The sequence below is a fragment of the Conger conger genome, chromosome 16, assembly GCF_963514075.1.
Source record: "Conger conger chromosome 16, fConCon1.1, whole genome shotgun sequence".
NCBI classification, from domain to species: Eukaryota; Metazoa; Chordata; class Actinopteri; order Anguilliformes; family Congridae; genus Conger; species Conger conger.
Window position 1 is genome coordinate 30588576 of NC_083775.1, and position 25270 is coordinate 30613845.

At 41.3% G+C, this 25270-nt stretch overlaps 1 protein-coding gene across 3 annotated transcripts; it reads left to right on the forward strand.

The window, feature by feature from the left end:
- Nucleotides 1-149: 149 nt before the first annotated feature.
- On the forward strand, nt 150-23550 carry LOC133114752 (mitochondrial Rho GTPase 2-like). Of its 3 annotated transcripts, none has more exons than XM_061224363.1 (21): nt 150-408; nt 2117-2175; nt 3053-3861; nt 4124-4176; nt 4278-4321; nt 7079-7122; nt 9795-9848; nt 10361-10417; nt 11515-11623; nt 12193-12294; nt 12983-13081; nt 13613-13721; nt 14610-14730; nt 15746-15830; nt 16478-16623; nt 16751-16851; nt 17524-17654; nt 18287-18367; nt 18457-18576; nt 19774-19976; nt 21438-23550. In XM_061224363.1, exons 9-21 carry the CDS (start codon nt 11567-11569, stop codon nt 21553-21555), a joined length of 1473 nt encoding a protein of 490 aa, XP_061080347.1. In that variant the 5' UTR covers nt 150-408; nt 2117-2175; nt 3053-3861; nt 4124-4176; nt 4278-4321; nt 7079-7122; nt 9795-9848; nt 10361-10417; nt 11515-11566; the 3' UTR covers nt 21556-23550. The 3 variants fall into 3 exon arrangements, with proteins under 3 accessions (XP_061080347.1, XP_061080346.1, XP_061080345.1); XM_061224362.1 differs by having other exon boundaries at nt 10361-10413; XM_061224361.1 differs by lacking the exons at nt 4124-4176; nt 4278-4321 and having other exon boundaries at nt 3780-3861; nt 10361-10413.
- The last annotated feature ends 1720 nt before the right edge of the window (nt 23551-25270 follow it).

A 25270-nucleotide genomic window follows, 5' to 3' on the forward strand; every position in this document is an offset into this window, starting at 1 on the left:
GCATAATTATCAGTTCGTCAAGTTAGCTCGTATAATTACCTGTTTATATCGTGGGGAAACTGCATAGGCGTGAATGCAGCAATAGCGTGGACGGCAGGTGGGGACAGAGAGCGACTTTGGGGAACAGGAAGCCACTCGATACGGTTTCTCCTTGGAGGGAGCCACAATGGTTCCTAGAGAAATCTAAAGTTAGCTTGCGGGACTCTTCACCGAAACACCTTATGACAGCTGTCACAGCTTTCCAGGCCACATTTTACAAAATGAGCTACCATAACATACTAGCTAACATAACTACTACAGCCAGCGATCCAAATACGTGGCAGAACGTGCAAAACTAGGAAGAGTAACGCTGGAATAAAGCAGGAGGAACCATGAAGCGAGACGTCAGAATACTGCTGTTGGGAGAGCGTGAGTTAACTTATTGCCTATGTAAGATTTTGCTGAAAACTTCAGGACTCGCTAGTCTGGTTTGCTCTGTTGTTTCACAAATCGTCTCACTCATTTGAATTGTTGAATCACTGCAGCGTAGTGCACATTTATTTTACAGAAGCGTTTTACTTTAGTGTTTTTATCTATTTGTTTTTATTATTTAGCCAGTTGTGTAAGATAATAACTATTTTTGCATGAACCGATTAACCAGCTTTGACGTAACTTTTGACGTATAATTAGTTTAATTCAATTAGGATAACTAACTGCCTACTTGTAGTACAAACTAAAAAACAAGCGAAACTATAGTAAACAGCTCGAGCAACTAGTTAACAGCTGGTTGGATAACCAGCTCTTATTTTTCTCGTTCTTGTTTTGGCTACTTCTAGCTACGCTTGGTAGATTGTTGACAGTCAAATGTTTAAAATCGCATGGATGCAACTTATAAAGTAAAATCATATTGCCCTTTGGCTTATTTTTACGAATGGAAAACCAGAGAACGATAACACAACTGAGGTGTGTTCAAGTGGCACGTACTCAAAAATGGCATTATGACCTGAACTCAGCGTTGTGATGTGGGTGTGGACAATCTAGCCAGACAAGGAGAGATATCAGTTCACCTTGAATAGAGCCCTTTATGGGACTTTTTCTGGTCGGGTCCAAAGCCGGGTTTTTAACTCATTCAAAGGCATAAAATAAGAAGACGTGCACTTATGGAGATGTTACATTTTCTCGGTCGGGGGCGGGGGGCTTTCAATGACTTTTACCCTTAGGAAAACTGCTCACCCTCGGTAACTCCAAGCCAGTTCAACGCACTTTTGGACCATTACTGATTTCCATGAGATTACGTTAGAAACACCGAAATTACCGAAATTATACTGGTCTCTTATACTGGTTTTCTTTTCTCCTGGGTAATTAGTGTTACTGATTGGCCAGACCGTCTCACTACTGACTCACAGATAGAGGGAGGGTGGAAAACCAGGAATTCGCTATCCAAGACTTTGTGATGCTGCTTCAGATACTGTATGTAATGATATCTTGGCAATGACTGAAATATCCAAGACCAAATTGTCCAGAGATTATATAATAGATGATAGAGATTATAACCTAACTTTGATTCAAAAATTTATTTTTTTTGCAAATCAGATTTCAAGATTATAATCACTCATAACTCTCATTACCTTTAATTTTGGAGCAGCCTGTAGCCTAGAGACTAACGCACATGACTGGGACACAGAAGCTTGGTGGTTGAAGCCCCGGTCGAGCCATGGTCAGATCCGTACAGCTGTTGGGCTCCTGAGAAATGCCCTGAACCCCACATTGCTCCAGGGGTATTGTCCCCTGCTTAGTCTAATCAACTGTAAATTGCTTTGGATAAAAGTGTCAGCTAAATAACAAGATACTATTATTTTGGGGTGCACATAATATACATGTACAGGACAGAGATGTCAGTGATCTACAAAGTGATACAAGAACCTTTTCTCTATGACCTACAGTAATGGGGATAGGGCAAGTCATGGAGTCTTGCAAACTTTCTTAGCCCAAAGTGTAATTTTGGTTAGAGTGGTCTCTTATAAGGCCAAATCAGCAGGCCAAATCTGTGTTGGAAAGTGTGCTGTTGCTGGGGCTCAGGCTGTGCTGTTCCTGTCTTCTGATTCTCACTTGATATTTTTTCTCCTCTTCCCTGAAGCCAAGGTGGGGAAAACATCGCTCATTATGTCACTGGTAGGAGAGGAGTTTCCTGGAGAGGTCAGTATTCACATTTGAACCTCTCCACACTGACTGCTGTAAGTCGCTGCATTCACTAACCATAGCACTTCCTCTATGATGCGCACATCGTCCTGAGATCACTTCACCGGAGAGTTGTAAAATGTGTAAATTGTGTTAAATAATCTGCTTTCCTGATGGAGTTTAAACCTAAATGGAAATTGGAGTGGAATACTCAGTGAACACTTTATTAGGTATTTATTAGACGTATTTTGTAGACTAACCTTCTGCTGTAGCCTATCCACTTAGATGTTTGACGCGTTGTTTGTTCAGAGATGCTCTTCTGCATATCACCGTTGTAATGTGTGGTTATTTGCATTACTCTCACCTTCCTGTCAGCTTTGACCAGTCTGGCCCTTCTCCTCTGATCTCTCTCATTAACAAGCTGTTTCTGCCCACAAAACTGCTTCTCACTGGATTTTTATTGTTTTTCACACCATTATCTGTGAACGCTTGAGTTTGTTGTGCATGGAAATCCCAGGAGATCAGCCGTTTCTAAGATACTCAAACCACCCTGTCTGGCAATCATTCCACGGTCAAAGTAACTTAGATCACATTTTTTTACCTATTCTGATGGTTGATGTGAACATTAACTGAAGCTCCTGACCTGTATCTGCATGATTTTATCCTGCAGCCACACGATAAGCTGATTAGATAATCACATGAATAAGTAGGTGTTCTTAATAAACTGCTCAGTGAGTGTATATTATAATATCTTGGGATCCACTGTGTATTCTGTCACTTTTTCCCCAAACAACTAATCTATGAATTGGAGCATGTTGTTTAAAATCTATGAACCTTTTTTCCTTAAAATTATCATTATCATGGTTTGCTGGCATTTTGTTCTGGCATTTTCCAGAAAATATTGAGTTTCACACTGAGGACATTGCAGCGGTGAGTGGCGAGTGCAGGCAGACTCTTCTTTCAAAACTTCCGGATGGTCTGCCCCTTCCTCACCACCCACTGAACTCAGCTTTTGGTCCAAGCGTTGGTTCTGTCCCGACTGGACTACAGCAACACTCTTCTGCCCGGCCCTCCTCCCTCCCTGATTCTACCTTTTGCTGAGTTGTACTTGCAGTGTTTTGTTACCGTGTTGCCTATTTTCTCCAACAGGTTTAACTAGTTTACAGTAAAATTTAGTTTTTTCCTCTGTTGCTTTTGAGAATTTACCTCCCACCAGTAGAGTTACTGTTGCTCTCTTAACACCAATGTATGTACTTTTTTATTATAAGTCACTCTGGATATGAGTATCTGTAAAATGGCTGTAATGTACTGTAATTATATGAGACGCCACAGAGGGGTATGTCACAAAATAGGATTTCACACTATATATCTATCAGGATAATGTGTGAACACTCATGTATTAACTACCAGTGCTGAAATGTAATTCATTAAAAATCACCTAACAATGCAGAAAAAACCCTCCATTAATCTTGAGGAGTTTAAACGTTAAGTCTATGATTTATATGCATATTGATGTGAAAATTATATATAGAAGCCTCTTAAAAATTCAGCTTGTTTCCTGCACAAAGGGCATCGGCATTGCTTTGGCATGTTAGTCTGAAAACTCCCCTTCTTTCCCTCAGGTACCCTTGCGTGCAGAAGAGATCACCATCCCTGCTGATGTCACCCCTGAAAAGGTGCCGACGCACATCGTCGACTACTCAGGTACGGTATGGCCTCACGCTTACAAAATAAAAACATAATTATAAGTGTAGCTACCTAGTTAGCAAGCAATCTCATTCTTGAATATGCTAAGTATAAAAGTGCTAGAGTATAGAACCAAAATAACAAAAAAAGTGTCACTGGCCAATGAATTATGGTGCTCACTATATGTTGATTATGCTGTAACGATGGTTATAAATTTGTAAAGTTGTATATTAACTGGCCAGCTAGCTGGGTTTAAAATTTTTGTCTGTGTTTTCATCAGATTTTATGCTCTGGATAGTTTGCTGATCTGATGTTATGTGTCACTTCTCACAGGTACAATGTACTCCTGTACTCTTGTTCATCGTTTGAAATTAAAATAGATTTTATTCTCACGCATTCACGCATTATTATTATTATTATCGTGTTTCCCCTAGGATTTTTTCCTGCAGAAGCACATGAGTTTCACAAGGGTTCTCAGGTATACGGTGCAACTCACTGTTGCATGTGCGCGCAAACGAATGCATGTGAGCACACGGCTGATTCTTTGAACTTTGCTGCAGTCGATTCTCACCTTCGCTCATTCATCGATGTTTGTGCGAGCATCTCCTTCACGTGTACAATAAAGCCAGCCATCCATTACTTGTACGCGTTTACCACTCATGACTTGGGATAGTGAATGCTCCCTTAACAACTGAAAGCGGCCGAAGAAGCTATGTATTACGTATTAAGTTCACTTAACAGCTAAAATTAGTGCAACCATTTAACAGTTAAAGGCCCACATGCATAGTTTTCGTGTTTATGAGCGTGTTTCATGTTAATCTTGGAGCCTTCGATTTGGGTTCCATAATGATTCCTGTAAAAAAAAGAAAAAAAAAAGAAAAATGTATAAGTATGCATATTGTAGAGGGGTCAGTCTTTGATTTGTGTTGCAAACCATGTCCAAGCAATTTCACATTAAATAATAAAATGAAAAACATACCTGCTGTCAGAATATTTATGGATTTGTTTTTATGAACCTCTTTTAAGATTAGGAAATAATAGAAAAAAAATTGATATTTTTATATATTTAATAGAGCTTTTTGCGTCACTACATCACGAAAAACAGTGTGTCCGAAACCTCACTTTTGCAATATAATGAGAATTTAACCACATAAAAAGGACTATTTTCTCAATTTGTCGAAATAAAAGAAAAACACTGAAAATATTGTTTACTGCATCTAGATTAGTTTAAAAAAATATAAAATCTAATCTTATTACAAAATGTCCAAAGATTTGATGTCTGTGGTGTTACCCAACAGTTAGTATCTCTTTAAAAATAAGCAGGAAGAACCTCTAAACTACTTCCTGTTGGAGGAGATTGTACATAGAAGCGGGAATTATGACAGGTATGACCTACCTATTCATACCTTTTGTTAAATTGAACAAAAACTCTATATATCTCAATTTCTTTTTGTCTATGGTGTTACTCGTTGACAACATGGAGTATAGCTTTTGGATGTAAAATAATGAATGGTGGATATTTAACGCTTCTACATGTCTTTTTGCTAGTTAGCGAAAATGGCTTTAAAGAAATTATATTTGTGTGCAGTTGTCTTTGGTGTTACTGGCTTTGGTGTTATCGGCCTTCACGGCCACACCAAAGAACTGTCTATGGTGTTACTTCTCACATCACTTCACAATAGAGATTGTAAGTGTTTATACAGCATACTAGTATAAATTGCACCTCAGGGAACAAAATGATCATATAACATGATATTGTACCATAAGTAAAGGTAACACCACAGACATTCATGATTCTTAATGTGTTTTAAAAAGCAGATTTATTTTTAAAATGAAGAATCGTTAAGCTTTCAAATTTGCGGAAGAATCGTTGCCAAATGAAAGACAATTAATTTTTAAGACAAATCTCTATTTTCTTTTGACATTTTCTCAGTTGGTTTGCAACAGTTAACAAAGCATCACCAAAAAGCTATTTTCCCACATGTCATGACATATGTTTTTGCATAATTATAGGATGACACTGCTATATATAAACCTGGGCCCCTCTTTTAGACCGAGCCAAAAGCCTTTTGAGATCTTTTGAGACTGATCTTCTAAATTAGTTTGTTAGTTGTCAGTTTGTTTGTTAGTTGTCAGTTAGTTTGTTCCTCGATCCATCTCCCTTTCCTTCACTATTATATTCTCTCCACTTAAGCTACACTTACACCACTGTCCATGTTAACACAGGGAGCTGACTGCAAAAAACCAATGTCACTGCTTTTTGCCAACGTTTTTTGGCATACTAAAACCGGAAAGAGTGCGCTGATGTGTGGGACTGTGTTATGGCAAATTATTAATGTGATGGTGTTAAGACAAAATGCTTTACGAGATAATATTGGCAGCAGCCACAGATTTACTAGTTTGTTTCAACAAAGTTGTTCTGAGGGAGCCATCCAAGAGTAGCTTTAAAAGCAGAAGAATTCAAGCAGTGAAGCCAGAAATTCCGTAGCAGCGCTTTACCGCTGTTGCCTGGTACTGGTTGTCTGGTACTCTAAGGACACAGGGTCTGCCGGTTTTTGTTTTCCCCTTGAAATCAGCAACTGATTCTATCCCACAAAACCAGTGAGTTCACTTAACTGTAATCTGCTGCTTTGAGAGATCAATACAGTGCTGAGTAACAATGGACCAGGACTGGAGATGCTTGCTGTACTTGCCTGTATTGTCTTCTCAGAGAACAAATAGTTGTGGGTCACAATGCCCTCTTCCTTCCCTCAATTCATTGTAGGGATAGTAGGGTTAAGCCAGGTGATGAGCAGTGCCTGGTGGTAGCCAGACATAGTGCTTGGAGTTCTGCCCAAAGAGTATTTTTTGGCTCATCAGACCAGATAATCTTTTTCCTCATGCTCTCGGAGTCCTATACCCTTCACTTCAGCGTCAGTGCTGAATATACCCTCTGCTTCAGCTTCAGTGCTGAATATACCCTCTGCTTCAGCTTCAGTGCTGAATATACCCTCTGCTTCAGCTTCAGTGCTGAATATACCCTCTGCTTCAGCTTCAGTGCTGAATATACCCTCTGCTTCAGCTTCAGTGCTGAATATACCCTCTGCTTCAGCTTCAGTGCTGAATATACCCTCTGCTTCAGCTTCAGTGCTGAATATACCCTCCGCTTTAACTTCAGTGCTGAATATACCCTCTGTTTTTATTTCAATATTGAATATACCCCCTGCTTCAATTTCGGTGTGCTCTTCTCTTCCAGCAAGTGAGCAGGCAGAAGAGGAGTTGCGAGAGGAGATCTCCAGGGTAAGTGAAGAGTCTTGGCACAGGTGATGGCACACCAAATCCTGGGATGGCAGTGTGTTTGGCTGGACATACAGTGTATTACCTTCTAATCTTTTTTATTCAATTTTTTAGGGTATTGTCTAAAGCAGTCGTTCTCTAAAAGCAAATTAATTGTCTAAAGCAGTAGTTCTCAAACTCGGTCCTGGGGAGCCGCTGTGTATGCTGGTTTCCTTCCAACCACAATCGCAATCCCAGAATTTTACCAAGCTGTTAACTGTTCAAAATGCGATAAAAAAGAAGAAGACTTTTCTGACATAATGTGGCTTAAGAGGATAACATAACAGCTTGTTAAACTTCTGGGACTGCAACTGGAACGAAATCCAGCATACACGGCAGCCCCCGAGAACCACTGGTCTAAATTGTCTCTAGGTATGAGCGTGAGTGAATGGTGTGTGTATCCTGTGATGGACTGGCGGCCTGTCCAGGGTGTATGCCTCTCGCTCAAGGCTTGCTGGGATAGGCTCCAGTACCCGCAGTGAGCCTGACCAGGAATATGCAGGTTTGATAATGAATGAATGGATGGGTATCATTTCATACAGTGGTGTGAAAAAGTGTTTGCCCCCTTCCTGATTTCTTATTTTTTTGCATGTTTGTCACACTTAAATGTTTCAGATCATCAAACAAATTTAAATATTAGTCAAAGACAACACAAGTAAACACAAAATGCAGTTTTTAAATGAAGGTTTTTATTATTAAGGGAGAAAAAAAATCCAAACCTACATGGCCCTGTGTGAAAAAGTGATTGCCCCCTAAACCTAATAACTGGTTGGGCCACCATTAGCAGCAACAACTGCAATCAAGCGTTTGCGATAACTTGCAATGAGTCTCTTACAGCGCTGTGGAGGAATTTTGGCTCACTCATCTTTGCAGAATTGTTGTAATTCAGCCAGATTGGAGGGTTTTTGCCTTTTTAAGGTCATGCCACAGCATCTCAATAGGATTCAGGTCAGGAACTTGACTAGGCCACTCATTTTGTTTTTCTTCAGCCATTCAGAGGTGGAATTGCTGATGTGTTTTGGATCATTGACCTGCTGCAGAACCCAAGTTTGTTTCAGCTTGAGGTCACGAACAGATAGCCGGACATTCTCCTTCAGGATTTTTGGGTAGACAGCAGAATTCATGGTTCCATTTATCACAGCAAGTCTTCCAGGTCCTGAAGCAGCAAAACAGCCCCAGACCATCACACTACCACCACCATATTTTACTGTTGGTATGATGTTCTTTTTCTGAAATGCGGTGCTGCTTTTACGCCAGATGTAATGGTACACACACCTTCCAAAAAGTTCAACTTTTGTCTCGTCAGACCACAGAGTATTTTCCCAAAAGTTTTGGGGATCATCAAGATGTTTTCTGGCAAAATTGAGACGAGCCTTAATGTTCTTTTTGCTCAGCAGTGGTTTTCGTCTTGGAACTCTGCCATGCAGGCCATTTTTGCCCAGTCTCTTTCTTATGGTGGAGTCATGAACACTGGCATTAACTGAGGCAAGTGAGGCCTGCAGTTCTTTGGATGTTGTTGTGGGGTCTTTTGTGACCCCGCTCTTGGGGTAATTTTGGTCGGCCGGCCACTCCTGGGAAGGTTCACCACTGTTCCATGTTTTCGCCATTTGTGGATAATGGCTCTCACTGTGGTTCACTGGAGTCCCAAAGCTTTAGAAATGGCTTTATAACCTTTTCCAGACTGATAGACCTCAATTCTTTCTTTCTCATTTGTTCCTGAATTTCTTTAGATCTCAGCATGATGTCTAGCTTTTGAGGATCATCTGGTCTACTTCACTTTGTCAGGCAGGTCCTATTTAAGTGATTTCTTGATTGAGAACAGGTATGGCAGTAATCAGGCCTGGGTGTGCCTAGAGAAATTGAACTCAGGTTTGATAAACCACAGTTAAGTTTTTTTCTCCCTTAATAATAAAAACCTGCATTTTGTGTTTACTTGTGTTGTCTTTGACTAATATTTAAATTTGTTTGATGATCTGAAATATTTAAGTGTGACAAACATGCAAAAAAATGAGAAATCAGGAAGGGGGCAAACACTTTTTCACACCACTGTATATTGTTACAATTTTCAACATCCATCGATGAAAAAAAATGGAATACCATTGCCGGCAGACAGTTGCACAAAACTGCAATACAGTGTACTGGCATACTGCCTATAGAGGTGGCCATTGCAGTTTGCCCTTGGTTATTAACATACACATAATTATAGTGCCATTATTATTTTTATTTTATTTTAATTGTAATTAAAGCAATGCGCGGTTAAGGGCCGTTTATTATTTCAGTGTTTTAGCAGGTGATCGCTGTTTAGCATATTGACCACTTGCATTATCACTATATCAAGATGAATTTCTGGAACTTTACTCCACAGATGAGAATATAGTTACATAATTTAGTCTTTGTAGTGTGGTGTTGGGGAGCATGAGTGGGTATGCACGTGTATGTGTGTCCACGTGTAAGACCAGTCTTTTATTCAGTCATTTTCCTTATCCAGCAGTGCTTAGGAGGAATGCCTAAGCACTGAGTGTATAGTGTAGACAGAAAGTAACTTTGAGGAGCTCTGAGGATGAGGCAGTGAATATGTGCTGCTGACAAACGTTCCAGAATGTTCCATTCAGGTGTGACATTTTCTCCCCCTTCAGGCTAACGTGGTGTGCGTGGTGTATGACGTCACTCAGGAGGACACCATTGAGAAGGTACCATCTGCCCGTTCACGCTGTAGAATCACTCACGGCCTGCAGGTGGCAGCAGATCTGTTCATCGCAATCTGCCTCACGCGTTGGCATTTACATATGAGCTGTGTTTCTTGTCAGCCCTAAAGAATTAAGACTGGAGACCCAAACTGGAATGTCCGGGCTGGTATCTACTTAAAATATAAAGGACCGATAACTCAGTTAAATGCTGTGAATGTTGTAATATAGTCGTTGGGTTTGCTCCTGTTTGTCGAACACATAGGTATATTCATATTTTGTAATGAATGCTCATTTAAAACTAGATTGATAAATTATTAGTTTACTCATGCATTGTATGAATTGACTAAAGATGGGAATCTTGGCTTTTACTAATGACTTGAAGTCATGTGTTGTGACAGTATTCTGTGTGATCTGTTTTTGTAGCTTTTACAGTGTCCTCTGCTTTACTGAACACACTTTGTTTGACACATAAAAATGAACAAAGAACAGCACTTCAAACGTGTTTTCTCTTCCAGATCCAAACAAAATGGATCCCTATTGTGAACGGAGGCGTGGAGAAAGGAGACAAGTACGTACGTAGCCGCATTCCCTGTTGTGCTTAGACGGGTCAGCCCACAGTGCGACCACAGTTAATTTTCAGTTTGGGTTTCTTATTTGAGCACTGGATTGGATGTCATTCACACACACATCTTAAATTCCAGTTCAGCCAAGCCTCAAAAGCACAGGCTTGGTCCACGTCATGTGACCTAGGGACCCAGCATGCAGCGAAAAATGAAAATAACAGGCCTACAAATGTCATGTTCGGATCCACGGCAGTGTCCCCTTACTGTTCAAAGCCAAGTGCACTGTGAATGCAGGGCACGCGAATGCAGTGGCATGCATGCTGATGAAGAGCCACCGATAAAGAGAGAATCACTGTCTAATTCAGTGAGCAAAATGAGCAGTGAGGAATGCGGAAAGTGCTATTATACATGGCTCTTTTATGTGGTTATTTTTGCTTTTGCAGTGGCTTCAGAAATTTGTCCATTTAAAATTAAGTCTACAACACAATAAAGTGTGCAAAAAGTAAAGGGGTCTGAATACTTCCTGAAGCCACTGAATATAAGTGGAAAAAGCTCAGAACTAGTGATGAACCGATTTCATGAAACCTAAAATGCTCCTTAGTTACTTTACGATTTGAGCCAAACGTTGTGCTTTGTTGTGGAGAGAAGAACCTTGTGATTGGTTTCAATAAGCCAGTGACTGACGGTGATTGTAGCCATTCCTCATCAATTGAAGATTATTGTGTATGTCTTGTGTATGCCATAGATTATAACAGCACTTATGTATAGTTATTGTAGCACTTGGGGTATTCTAGCGGCCAACCGTGGTAAGCTAGTTGGTAAGTTGATGTACTCTTCAAGGGTTCAAGTTGTATCTATAGGACTCGCTAGGATCATGCTAGGACTCGGAACTGTCCTTTAGGGCCCAGGACGTACTTGTCCCTGGGTTTGATTTTGCACTTTGTTGTACGTCACTAAGAGCGTCTGCTAAATGGCTTTAATGTAATGTCATGTAATTGAGCACACGGACAAAAGAGAACGGGGCTTCACTGCAGACGAGCAGGCTGGGGGAACACAGGCATAGATGTCACCCATGATCAGGCAGTGTCTCTGTGCTGTGGCTGCAGGCTGCCCATCATTCTGGTGGGGAACAAGTCAGACCTGCGTTCTGGGGGCGCCATGGAGTCCATCCTGCCCATCATGAACCAGTTCTCTGAGATCGAGACCTGTGTGGAGGTGAGCAAAATACCTCAAACCTCCAGATCTGTCTTACACTATATACTGTTTATATAACTTCGGGAATGTAGAAAAACGATTGTGTGATGGCCACCACTAATGATAGTGACCATCACGCATTACTTTCCCATTTAAAAGCTACCTCTGGTCAAATTAGTGATATGCAGAGATGGATTTCTCTGAGATGTCTCTGTATCATTGTTACTTTAAGTGGCAGGTATTTAAATATCTTTTCTTCTAAATTGACAATAATTTTACATATGTGTACTGTACCATGATGAAGGCATCTGCTATGGCAATTAATTAGGAGAATACTGGGTCATACTGTTTGTGCTTAGAAGGTTTAAACATCTCAAGACAAAAACTGTGTAATGTATCATTTAATGTAAATGTAATGCTAAGTTATTTTGTTTGTCAAAAACATTACCATCTAACCACAGACCAAGCGATCTATGTCCGTTAAATTATTTTTCTGTTAAATAGTATTTGAGTGTCGATATTTGAACTGGGTGATGTTGGTTGAACTCAAGCATAACACACCCTTGTATGGTTTTCGAAACCTTCCTCAGTGTTCTGCCAAGAACCTGAAAAACATCTCGGAGATGTTCTACTACGCTCAGAAGGCTGTTCTGCATCCCACTGCTCCACTGTACGACCCTGAAGGCAAACAGGTGAGCTTGCAACAGCTACAGGAAGCACGTTTCCATTCAAAATGGTGGCAGAAGTGACATACCATACCTCACCATTTTGGCGTTTTCAGAATACGTTTGGTACAAACTGTATTCTGTCTGTGTAGAGTGATAATCTCACAGGCTCTGCCATGCCTAGTGCCAACTACTGAAAAACCGGCCTCATACTTGTTTACTATTGCAGATTTCTCATTTCTTTCGCATTGGTGTATTCAGCACTGGGCAGACAAGTGGCCTTGCAGGAAGAGATGCAATTCATTCTTTATTCACTTTATTCATAACTGTTTTGAAAGGTCTGCCCAGCCCAGCGATGTGAAAGATTGATATCAATGTATAGGAAGTGTTTGATTGTAGTTATTGTTGCTAAAGGTGAGGTGGCACAAACAGTTATTAAGATCGATGATCAGAAATTACTTTTTCACAAGGGTGATCCGGGTGTTTGATAACTCTGTTCATTAAATAAGTTAAATGGCAATTAAAAAAAATGTGTTAGGTTCCCTTTGCCTGAAATAATATTTTGGCTAAAGATCTGGAACTACTCAGTGTGACAAATATGCAATAATAGAGGAAATCAGGACTTACTTTTTCATGGCACTGTATACTCTATAAGAGATAATGATGTTATTATTGATTACATTTTGATGCTTGCTTTTTTTTCCGCATCCTTTAGCTAAGACCCATGTGTGTTCAAGCCCTGAGTCGAATCTTCACCATCTGTGACCAAGATAATGACGGGATACTCAGTGACCTCGAACTGAACCGCTTCCAGGTCAGGGGGAAAGGGTCTGAGGTCCTGCTGCTTGGTTCATAACATACAGACACAATGCCATAAATGCCTCTGTGTTGAAGGTGTCCTTAACCCTTGTGCATTATTAAAATTCTGTATACTCCCCTTGTCAGAAGGGTAAAAAATTACCCGCCTTCACTAAACCCCTGAAATAAAGCAGCATTGTTGAATTTTAAACCCCAAATCTATTTTGTATGAAGAAACAACCTGTCACTCATCACTGTCATCAAATTTCAAGTTGAAAAAAGATAATTCAGGGGGTTTTCTTTCTTTTCTTTAAACATAGTGGCGGGTAATTTTTGAGGGTTAACACACAGAAGACAGAGGTCTTGCGTTTCATTCTTGCATTTCTGAGCTTGTCCATGGGGGGTTGGGTTGTGGAGGGGAGGAATTCTTCCCTTGAATAGTCAAAGTTCACATCCTTGGTGACGGTGCTGGTTGTGGGCCAGACTCTAAACTGAGCGGGAAGGCGCTGACGTTCTGTCTGCCGTGTGCCGTCTCTCTGCTCTTCAGAGGTTTTGTTTTGGGAGCCCCCTGGCGCCCCAGGCCCTGGAGGACGTGAAGGCGGTGGTGTGGAAGAACGCCAGCGGTGGAGTGCGGGGACACGGACTGACACTGTCCGGTGAGGGCGCTGCGGAGCACAGCTCTGCGAACAAACCGCAAAATACTTCCATTTCGCACCATTTCTCCTAAGGCAGGGATCATCAGCTTTGGCCCTTGGATCCAAATCCAACTCTGGTTTTCTTTTCTCCCAGTTAAACGACTGAACAACTAGTGCTTCTGGTTGGTCTTACTGTCTTCACACCTGACTCCCAGGTAAAGGGAGGGTTGACAACCAGTAGTTCTTGGTCCTCAAGGACAGTGAGTTGCTGATCCCTGACCGAAAGGTTGTGTTTGTAGGGGCTCAATATGTGCAGAGGGCAGATTCAATCTGAGATATAGAAGGAAAGAGGTGTCCAGTACATCATTAAATCATAGAAGCTGGGGCAGAACCCTGCCAGTGCTGACTGTGGCCATTAACATTACATTATTGGCATTTGGCAGACACTCTTATCCAGAGCAACATACAGTTGATTAGACTACACAGGAGACAATCCTCCCCTGGAGCAATGCAGGGTTAAGGGCCTTGCTCAAGGGCCCAACGGCTGTGCAGATTTTATAGTGGCTACACCAGGATTAGAACCTCCAACCTTGTGTGTCCCAGTCCTTTACCTTAACCACTACACTACAGGCCACCTCACTCAATGCATGAATGCCGATTGCATCAGTCGGGGACAGGACAGTTCTATCGGTGAGGTGTCTTGTGTTTCCTTGCTCTCTAGCGACCCCAGCTGGTCGATTGGGCACCAGCGGTCTGCTTGCCGAAGCCACACATGAAACGTCTATGACGTTGTTGCTCTCCTAAATGAGCTGAGGGGATTGATGCCGGGATGAACGTGGTGGTTAATAGTTTGTAGGATGTACTAGATTGGGGAGGAATAGGACTGTGACACCTGCCCACAACCCTCAGGCTTCCTCTTCCTCAACATGCTGTTCATCCAGAGGGGCCGGCACGAGACCACCTGGACCATCCTGAGGAAGTTCGGCTACAGCGACACGCTGGAGCTAACGGACGACTTCCTCCACCCCAAGTGAGTCTACCATGTCCCCTATGTCAGAGCAACACTTTCATGCTGGGGGACTTTCCTATCTTATTTCTTCTCCCCTGCATTTATTTTCAGGGGCATTTCATGTAATAGCTTTCATTTCATTTAAATCTGTGGTCAAACTATGGATGGGCAGAAATATAAATAACTCGGAAAATCGCTAAATGGTTAAACGTGAACGTAGCCATTGAATGTCGTGTGAACGTAGCCACTGAATGTAGTGTGAACATAGCCTCTGAACATGGTGTGAACATAGCCACTGAATGTAGTGTGAACGCAGCCACTGAATGTAGTGTAAACGCAGCCACTGAATGTAGTGTGAACGTAGCCACTGAATGTAGTGTGAACGTAGCCACTGAATGTAGTGTGAACGTGGCCACTGAATGTAGTGTGAACGCAGCCACTGAATGTAGCCACTGAATGTAGTGTGAACATAGCCACTGAATGTAGCCCCTGAATGTAGACACTGAATGTAGTGTGAACATAGCCACTGAACGAAGCCACTGAATGTAGAGTGAACGCAGCCACTGAATGTAGTGTGAACGTAGCCTCTGAACATGGTGTGAACGTAGCCACTGAATGTAGCCACTGAATGTAGTCTGAACATAGCCACTGAATGTAGTGTGAATGTAGCCTCTGAATGTAGTGTGAACGTAGCTACTGAATAAGTGCTAAGTAATGGTGCAAAACCAGCTGACCCTTCAAGACCAGTGCTGCTCTCTAGCTGTCAACCATGGTATGCTAGTTGGTAAGTTGATGTACTTTTCAAGGGTTCAATGTGTGTCTATATGATCATGCTAGGACTCGGAACTGTACTTTCCTCTTGTTCCTGGGTTTGATTTGCACTTCATTGTATGTCGCTCTGGATAAGAGCGTCTGCTAAATGCCTTTCATGTAATGTAATGCAATGCACACTCCAGTGATAGTGTGAAGCTTGTTTATGGATCATAGTTAATATGCCCAGCAGCAGTGAGGAGCTTTGTGTTCATCTGTGTTTCAGGCTGCAGGTTCCTGTTGGCTGCACCACGGAGCTCAACCACCTCGGCCATCAGTTCCTCCAGAGACTTTTTGAGAAATTCGATGAGGCGAGTGACGGTGACACTAATGACTTTAATAAAACACAAGAAACCTTTGGGCCAGGAAACCCCTGAAGCAGTTCCGTGAGACCAGCATAGTGCTCTACCGGTGATAGATTTAAGGCAGGGTTGAGGCATGATCATGATAAATGTGTGCTAATTGCAAGTATATTCATTACGATGTGAAAAGCAGTTTTGAGTTGAGAAATATCTTGGAATAGCAGAATTTGTGTGTGCAGTTCTGTAATATGTAAAGTCTTAGCCAACAAAACCAACCAAATTACATGACCTAGATCAGGGGTGTCAAACTCCCGTCCTGGAGGGCCGCAGTGTCTGCTGGTTTTTTGGTGTGTTTCAGCACGAGAGATACATTTCAAAGTCTTTCATTGGCTAAAGAGTCCACACACCATGCTCTGAAGGCCTTAATTGGCTGCTGATTGAAAGGAAACCACAAACACCTGTAGACACTGCGGCCCTCCAGGACTGGAGATTGACACCCCTGACCGAGATGAACTTAACCTAAATATGCTAACATATGCTAAGATAGGCTGACAAAACACACTGTAGCCACCCACACCGGCGGTCCTGACTGAGCAGTTACGTAAATGCCGTGTGCAGGACCAGCGTACCGAGCGTTCCCCCTCTCTGTCTCTCAGGACAGGGACTCGGCTCTCTCTCCCGCTGAGCTGAAGAAGCTGTTTGGTGCGTTGCCTCGCATGCCCTGGGGCGAGGATGTGTACATGGCAGTTCCCACCAACCAAAACGGCTTCATCACGTTGCACGGGTTCCTGTGCCAGTGGACGTGAGTGACTGGCCTCTCCCGCCAGCATCCGTCTCCACTGCTCAGTCTCCTTACAATGAATCGGCCAGGCCAACGCAACGCTCAATCTCCAGTCTAACGCTGTCAACGGTGTGCCATCCCAACACAGGTTGATGGCGTACCTGGATGTCCAGCGTTGCCTGGAGTACCTGGGTTACCTTGGATACCCTTTCCTCTCTCATCAGGAGTCCCAAACCACAGCAGTGACAGGTACTCAACTCCATATACTACAGACACAGCAAATACTCAACTACATAGACTACAGACACAGCAAATACTCAACTCCATATACTACAGACACAGCAAATACTCAACTACATAGACTACAAACACAGCAGAAACTCAACTCCATATACTACACACAGCAAATACTCAACTCCATATACTACAGACACAGCAAATACTCAACTCCATATACTACAGACACAGCAAGTACTCAACTCCATATACTACAGACACAGCAAATACTCAACTACATAGACTACAGACACAGCAAATACTCAACTCCATATACTACAGACACAGCAGACACTCAGCTCCATATACTACAGACACACCAGACACTCAACTCCATAAACTACAGACACACCAGACACTGAACTCCATATACTACAGTGGAAACCCAGCCTTTTGCTCCTCTTACTTGGCTCAGTTGCACCAGGCAAGATCAATCGAGCACAGAAAAGTATTTGAACCCAAAATAATTGTGTATTTAACCCAGGTCTGGACAGTCGCCAATTCGACTGACATGAGTTTTTGAGATGTGACACAGAAGTTGCGCTGATGAAGCCCATCCCTCACCTTGTGCGGCTGCGATACAGAGTGCCCACCCGTATGACCGGGGTTTAAAACCGCCTCCTTCTGTTTCTCTGTTGCCTGCAGTGACGAGAAAAAAGTCCATTGACCTGGAGAAAGGGCAGACCCAGCGTACGGTTTTCCTCTGCAAGGTGATCGGTGCTCACGGCACAGGGAAGACCAGCTTCCTACAGGCCTTCCTGGGCTGCAGTCGATCAGTGAGTTTGCCAGTGCCTGTGTGGGCTACAGCGTAAATACTTCTCTGGAGAGGCTAAAATATTCAGTCACAATGCATGTTGCTCTGCTAGGACTGCTGCTCTTATAAAAGCAGAACCTCTTTAGATATGAACCCTTTGGGAATGGGTGTTTTTCAGAACACTGCAATGTTTGTAACTTTGAAAGTCAAGTCAGAACATACTGATTTTAATTTGCATAATATATTGGAGAAGCTACTGATATTACTCTAGTCTTATTGAACAATTATTTTGTATCAGTGCAGTATTTGGACAGTGACATAATTCAGTTATTCACTTTATTTATATTACATTTATTTTATTTTGACTCTGTACTGCAGCACATTAGATTAAAAATGAAATGATGAATGTGAGGTTAGTTGGAGTACAGATTGTTGCTTGAGGGTAGTTAGGTCACTCCCAAATAGGGTGATCTATGTAGGAATTGCAGCCTTTTTTATATGTAGTCCCCCCCCCTACCTAATGAAGTGGTCACTGAATGTATATTTCTACACTGTTTATAAATGTGATTATAAGCGTCCTTTCCCATGGATCATGAAATGGAGAGCAAGCAAGCAGCAGCTTTCATAGGCTTCTTGTCTACTTTTCTGTCCCAGAAACAGAAGAACGACACCGGTGCCTTTTCCCACTACACAATAAACACAGTCCAGGTCAACAACCAGGAAAAGTGCCTTATTGTGAGTCCCTACCCGGTTGCCATTTTTCCATTTGTGAGCCGAGAACATCGCTTCTGTATCCAAGTTTATGCCTGTGTGTGTGTGTCTAGCTGTGTGAGGTAGATGTGGACAGAGCGTTGAAGGCCTCAGACGCATCCTGTGATGTAGCCTGCCTCATGTACGACGTCTCCAACCCCAGCTCCTTCAGCTACTGTGCCAGCGTCTACGAGGTGAGCAGCCAGGTCCCACTGGGCAGGGCGTCCCTCTCGATTCAGGGACGGGATTTTCACTGATTCATTAGGAAATGCTTATCTTCAGACCTGTATGGATTTGACACTCTATGAAATAGTGAGGATGACTAATTGAAATGTATACGTCTCAGTCCTCACACTGGGCGCACAAATTGTAGGGGATTAGCCCTACACGAGATGTGTAGAATGCGATTGTCCTAGCTCTTATACTTATATAGTTTATTGCGGGGCTGTGTTGTAGATGTCGCGGAAGTGTCCTGTGGACTCATGGGAATTGTAGTTACATGGTCCCAACAGACCATAATTTTTAAACTGTGAACGGTCCCGCTTTGACTGCTGTAACTGCAACATAATTAGTCTTCATAAAAAAATAAATAATAATAATAATAATAATAATAATAATAATTTTCCATGGTGTGGTCGGTTCCTAACCGGTTTTTACCTGACAAGCACAAGCGCCTGTTCTGCATTGTTTTTATTGTATTTTAAGCTTGGTGCAAATAAATAGATTAATAAAAACTGCAATTCGCTGGCTTCCCTGCTTTCTCTATAGTTTACTCCAGATCTGCTCGCATTTTTTAACATTTTTCTTCAGAGCCTATGGTTCTGTGCTGTTATTTTTTTTTGTTTATTGCTCACTGGGAGAGTTTTGTTTCAGTGCACTTGTCCCTGGTTATGATTTGGACATTGCACGTCGCTCTGGATAAGTTATTTGTCTTCTGAATGACTGTGCTGTGGCATAATGTTTGTCTAACCTGCCGTAGTATATAGTAGTGTTCAGTTGGGTCTGCTGTTTTTGCACTTTTTCACGGAGCCTCTCTCAGGACAAGAGTTATTGCACTTGGATCCCTAATCTTTGCCTTTGTGTCTGCATTGTAATGTGCTCTGGATAAGAGCATCTGCTAAATGCCAGTAAATAAAGTTAATAAACGGCATTTCATAAATACATACACAAATGGCTTTCAGTTCAGTGTCCCATGAAAACCCCTCCCCTTTCTACTTTGCACCAATTGTGAATAAGTAACAACTAATCCTAACTATAATGTAAATCCTGACTTCTGTTTCTATGTTGGGGCCTGAATAGGTGTTGTGAGCAATATAGTGTCTCCCTCCTTTCTCTCTCTCTCTCTCTCTCTCTCTCTCTCTCTCTCTCTCTCTCTCTCCCCGGTCCCACAGAGGTACTACAGGGACAGCAGCATCCCCTGTGTGCTGGTGGCCTCTAAGGCCGACCATCCCGAGCAGAAGCAGCACCACGGCCTCTCGCCCGCAGAGTTCTGCTCCAAGCACCGGCTCCCACCGCCCCTCCCCTTCTCCTGCCCCGGCCAGGACGCTCCCAGCACCACCGTGTACTCCAATCTGGCCCAGGCGGCCATGTTCCCGTACGAACCCGCCAGCCTGCCGTCTCTGACATAACAGGGTTCAATTATGATCCTTTACACGAGCCGTTGTTCAGTGTTATGACTCTCATACGAGTGTATGCGAACTGCGGCCGCAGTGGCCTAGTGCAGTGGTTCCAGTTAGGGTTTGGCTGTCTGCCCTCTTAAGCCACATTATATCATGCCGTGAAGAAAAAAGAAAAAAAAATATCCCATGGTCACATTGTGCTCCTTCTGCTATATTGCATAAAAACAGGTAACACATTTTATATCTGATCCGATTAGAAACAAAGCTAAATCGATAGATTCCTGATTAGATTGTTGAACATATTCTTTCAAAAATCTTTCCATTAACATAAAAGGTTTTGCTTCTTATGATTTACTAAATAATTGTGTTACCTGTTTTTCAATATGAAGGACCTGGCTTGTTTGTGACTCACTCACGATTAACAGGCTGAAGATTCTCCACAAGGGGGAGCTATTAGCACTCAAGTTGCTGAATGGTGCTTCACGTCAATGACACTGTTCTTGTGATGTAATTGTTTGCAATATAGCTCAATACTCACAATGTGAACATTTTATTCTTCATGGCATGCATATCTATTTCTGACATAATGTGGCTTAAGATGGTAAATAATCCCTCTAAACATGAAAAGCACCTAATTAAGAAGAATGAACATCTTGGCCATGCACGATACGGCTTCCTAACTTCTACACGGGGATATGTCACGTAGTCTGCAGTATGTTTAGTAGGCGCTGCCTTGAGGACACAGCAGTTTATATATTCAACACTATGTTAAGACTACATAAAGGAAATGCTGTTAAGAAAAGCAAAGAAAGGATGCACTAAGTACTGAAAACAGATACAGTGGAGTCCAAAAGTCTTAGATTAAGAGTTTGAGTGAAAAGTTGAATCTTTGAAAAATGAATTTCAGAATTTCTTTGAATTTCAGTATTTGGTGTATATCCCAGCTTTAATGGTAACATGCACTCGAGCTGGCACGGACTGATGATCCATGCTATCCCCATGCTATTGACAATGTTCCAAAGAGCATCTTGTGCTGTTACTGAATACTTTGCTTTTGTCAGTCTTCAAGTGCCCCCATAAATATTCAATGGGGTTGAGGTCAGGTGATTGTAGACTGTGCAGCGCTCCTTTCTCTTCTTTGGTTTTTGCAAAACTTTGAAGTAACTTTCATTTGTTTTTTGTGGTTGTGGATTGTGTTCTTCTTGGGTCTTCCAAGTAGTTTAAAGGAGCGTTAATTTGTTTAACATTTTTTTAAATCCTAAAACTCAGATTTTCAATCTGGTCTCAGAATTTTGGACCCCACTGTCAGTGTTAGTTTGATTCTATTGAATTATAAAAGTACTATATTTTCTATTCTGTTTTTCCATCTTTATCATAATTTCAGTAGATTAAAATATATTTGTTTTGATCTCCCATATTTCTTTTCTTTCAAATAGACATCTGAGTGGCTCAGACGTGAGCTCCATTTCTCCCTGGTTGAAAGTATCGCTGGGTACAGCTGTGCTGTCGTTCCTGGGCTTCTCGCTGTACAGAGCGCTCACCAGACAGAAATAAACCCCCAGAACTCACGCTTCTCCGACGTCCCGGCCCTCCAGGACCCCTTCAGACTGCGACCAATCACCATCACAGCCCAGACTACGCCCAGGATGGACCCGTGCAGATAAGCATGGCACTGCAGGTCAATAGGGACCTCAGCGTTTCAGAGCCCCATCAGAAATGGTCCTTTTTAAAGCAAACTTTGTGAAAACAAAAAATAGGAGACTATCTTTCTTGCACCTACATTTGCCTTACATTATAAAGCCTGTCCAACCCTTAATTAACGGGTCTCGTGCAATACATTACTGGCGTTGATGCTATCTTAGGAGAATGCCTTGCTACATTGAGAATGTTCAAAACCTTTCAAAGTCGTTCAAAGTCTACTGAAGCTATACCCGCTTATTCACATACAAACAGGCAGCTTATTTCCATGAGGTAAAAAGGAATTTTACTTTGAACAAATGACTGGAACAAAACAATAGACTTCAGAGCTGCAATAAGTAGTGAAGGTAGTGAAGGGAGAGGGAGGTTTCAGAAAGCCATAAGGAATGGACCTACAAAGAGCTTTCAATCTCTGACTTGTTTTAACCTGTGAAAATAAATTGCTTTATATATCATCACATAATCTTTGGCCATGTCTCAAATTGCAGACTTGTGGACTAGTCTGTAAATATAAATAAATAAATAAATACAAAAAAATATATATAGGGTGTGAATCAAGTGTATATGTGTAAATCAAGCAAGTAAATCAAGCGTGGAAGTTAACGATCGTGTGATCAAGCACGTCCCATGCTCAAGGATAAAACTGGCAATACAAATTCACCAGAGGTTCTCTAGTTATACTTGGGAGGACTGAAAATTAAAGTCAGCATTTTTCCATTTTTACTTTAAATAAAACTATACTAACATTTGTTATCCACAAATGTGTATCACAAACATCAGTCATGACATTTCAAATAAATAGATTTTTTTATGTTCTTACATTCTAAGCAGTTGATTGTTAGCGTACTTGTAAGTTAAACTTATAAGAACACAAGTGCACAAGTGTGCAATTTGAGACACAGCCACTGAGGAAGAAAAGATTGTGAAAATGACCCACAGCTAGGCTTGCAGCATACATGGCATGGATACGGATTAGCCACATTGTGCACCACCAGCCATGGTTGCCATGGAAGAACTGACCAACCAGCAGGTTCCTATTTTCCCTGCCCAGTAGATTTCATCAAAGGGAAAGTATGACGGTCCTGTGAGTTCATCTCAGTCTAATTCCCAGTGAAGAACTCTTTCTGCTCTCATTCTTGTAGTGCCTATGACAGAAAATGGTACATTTTCGATTTGCAAAAAAAGACTTGTCCTACTTAAACAGTCCGAAGAGTTCAGAATTCTGATTAAGTTCCACATTACCTGTCCGTGATCTAATGGGAATGAAAATACATTCCTATATGCTTTTGTAAAAGTGTGTGAAAGATTACCTTTTTAAAATTTTTAAATCTTTAAAATAGATTTATTTTATGTCCTTTCCATTGGCCAGACAGACCATCCTGAAACCATTTGTCTCTTTTTGTTTCTTTATTATTCTGTTGGGTCTCTACTAAAATCTAGGTGTCAAGAAAAATGTGTGTTTTACAAAACCTTGAAACCTTGTGCGAATCTGTAACTCTCCTGTTCGGTCAAATAACAAAATGGTGTAAATGGCACACTGTCTGATATCTGATGTCAAATAATCATATATTTTCCTGTAAAACATATTCCCATTGAGTGTTTTCCTCTGGTTGCATTTTAAATACAATGCATTTTTGTAGTCCTTTGCTGAAAGTAGACAAATGGTCACTGAAGCAGAACCATTAATGGAAACTTGCATTGTATTATGTTAATCGCAAGGAAAAATTATTTCAAGAATGGAAGAAATTTGTCAACAGCCTTAATTGATCAAGAGATGGGCTGTGCCAGAGCTCTGCTTCAGAGGGTCCCTGCGTCAAAATTGCTAAATAAATAAATAAAATCCGCACAATATTCTTTTTAAATGTCATGGATATGTAATTGAAACTGTGGGTGTTTAATACAAGAATGTCAAGTCATCTGTCCACAAGGTCTTTTTCCAGAACTTTGCTGGCTCTTTTAGGTGCTTCTCAGTAAACTGTAACCTGGTCATCCTGTTTTTGTAGCTAAGTAGTGGTTTTCCATCTTGCAGTGTAGACACTGTAGATTTGTGCTGGGAGGAGTGACTTGCACATCCACCACTGCCTCCTGTAGAGTGTTTCTGATCTGTCGGACAGGTGTTTGAGGGGTTTTTGTCATTACAGCAAGAACTGTTCAGTCACAGTAGTCTTCCTTGGCCTACCAGGCCCTTTGAAATTGCTGAGCTCACCAGTACTCTCTTTCTCCTTAATGATGCTCCATTGTTTATTTTGGCAAACCTATTATTAAACTATATCTCTGACTGGTTTTTTTTATAATTATTTCTCAGCCTCATAATGGCTTCCTTGACTGTCACTGGTACAACTCTGGTCCTCATGTTGACAAATGCCAATAACAGACTCCAAAGGCAATAAAAAGCCAAAAATCAAGACTAGATATTGAAATTATACCTGCATTAAGGAAACGATTGAATACACCTGACTGATCAGAAACATCTGAGAAGCCAATGGTACACTTACTTTTGGTCCCCTAAAATTGGGGGACTTTGTGTAAAAATGGATGCAATTCCTACATGGCTCACCCAAAATGGATGTATACCCTCAAAATAAAGGTGACAGTTTTCACTTTAACCTCTCATATTCATTTTATTCTTTTCAAATCCATTGTGTTCTAGTACAGTGCCAAAAGAACAGAAATTGTACCACTGTGTAAGTATTTACTAAGTACTGCACAATATGTTCAGCTGATTGCAGCCAGCCCTGCTGAATCTAAACATTAATGATATTGAACCTTACCAACAGAGTGAAGTAGTCACCACAGAGTTTCTACACACACACTACATCACAAACAAATGAAATACCAGAACGGAAATAAAATGTTTTGTTGAAACCAGAAATATTTTAGACCAGTGATGAAAGTAATCTTCCATTTTATTTTCTCTGAATTGATAGCCGAATAAAAAGGACTACATATATATATATATATATGAAGAAGTACTATGAAATGTATGAAAGACCAGACTGAGCTAAATGGACCAGTAGCTAGTGTGACGGTACAGAACTATTTTGGTTTGGTAGTCTATGTAGGCCTACCTATATACCTATATACCTACCTATACATCTTTCAGTACAGCAGAAAAAAATGCTCAATATAAAAATGTATTATGAAAATATAAACAGTGAATTCTGCTGTTTGGTCTGAACAACTGAACCTATTTACCATGTCTGCATGCATTGAGTGGCTCTCACATGATTTGCTGATGGGAAATTTGCATTAAGGAGCTACAGGTGTACATTTGCCACTGAGTGGCTATTGAATTATAATAGGAGCTGTACATTATAACATAGATATATTTGCATAGATATCCTGCAGTATATTTAATTTGGTCATAATCTATATATATTAAAATATATTTGGATGTTATAACAAATCGGCTACTGATATATTCTCATATATTTCAAGAATATATTGCCCACAATAGGCTACATCTAGAATCCAATAATCTAACTAGTGTAGATAATATAGACTAGGTCGACTGTAGCCTATGTGCTATATATGTATTTGCATAAGTTAAGGGTTTCATCCAAAAATATAG

Coding starts and splice junctions, on each gene's coding strand:
- LOC133114752 (XM_061224361.1), top strand. CDS start 372: ATGAAGCGAGACGTCAGAATACTGCTGTTGGGAGAGC. Junction 15,831..16,477: donor TTTTTGAGAAATTCGATGAG/GCGAGTGACGGT, acceptor TCTGTCTCTCAG/GACAGGGACTCGGCTCTCTC. Junction 19,977..21,437: donor GCCCAGGCGGCCATGTTCCC/GTACGAACCCGC, acceptor TCTTTCAAATAG/ACATCTGAGTGGCTCAGACG.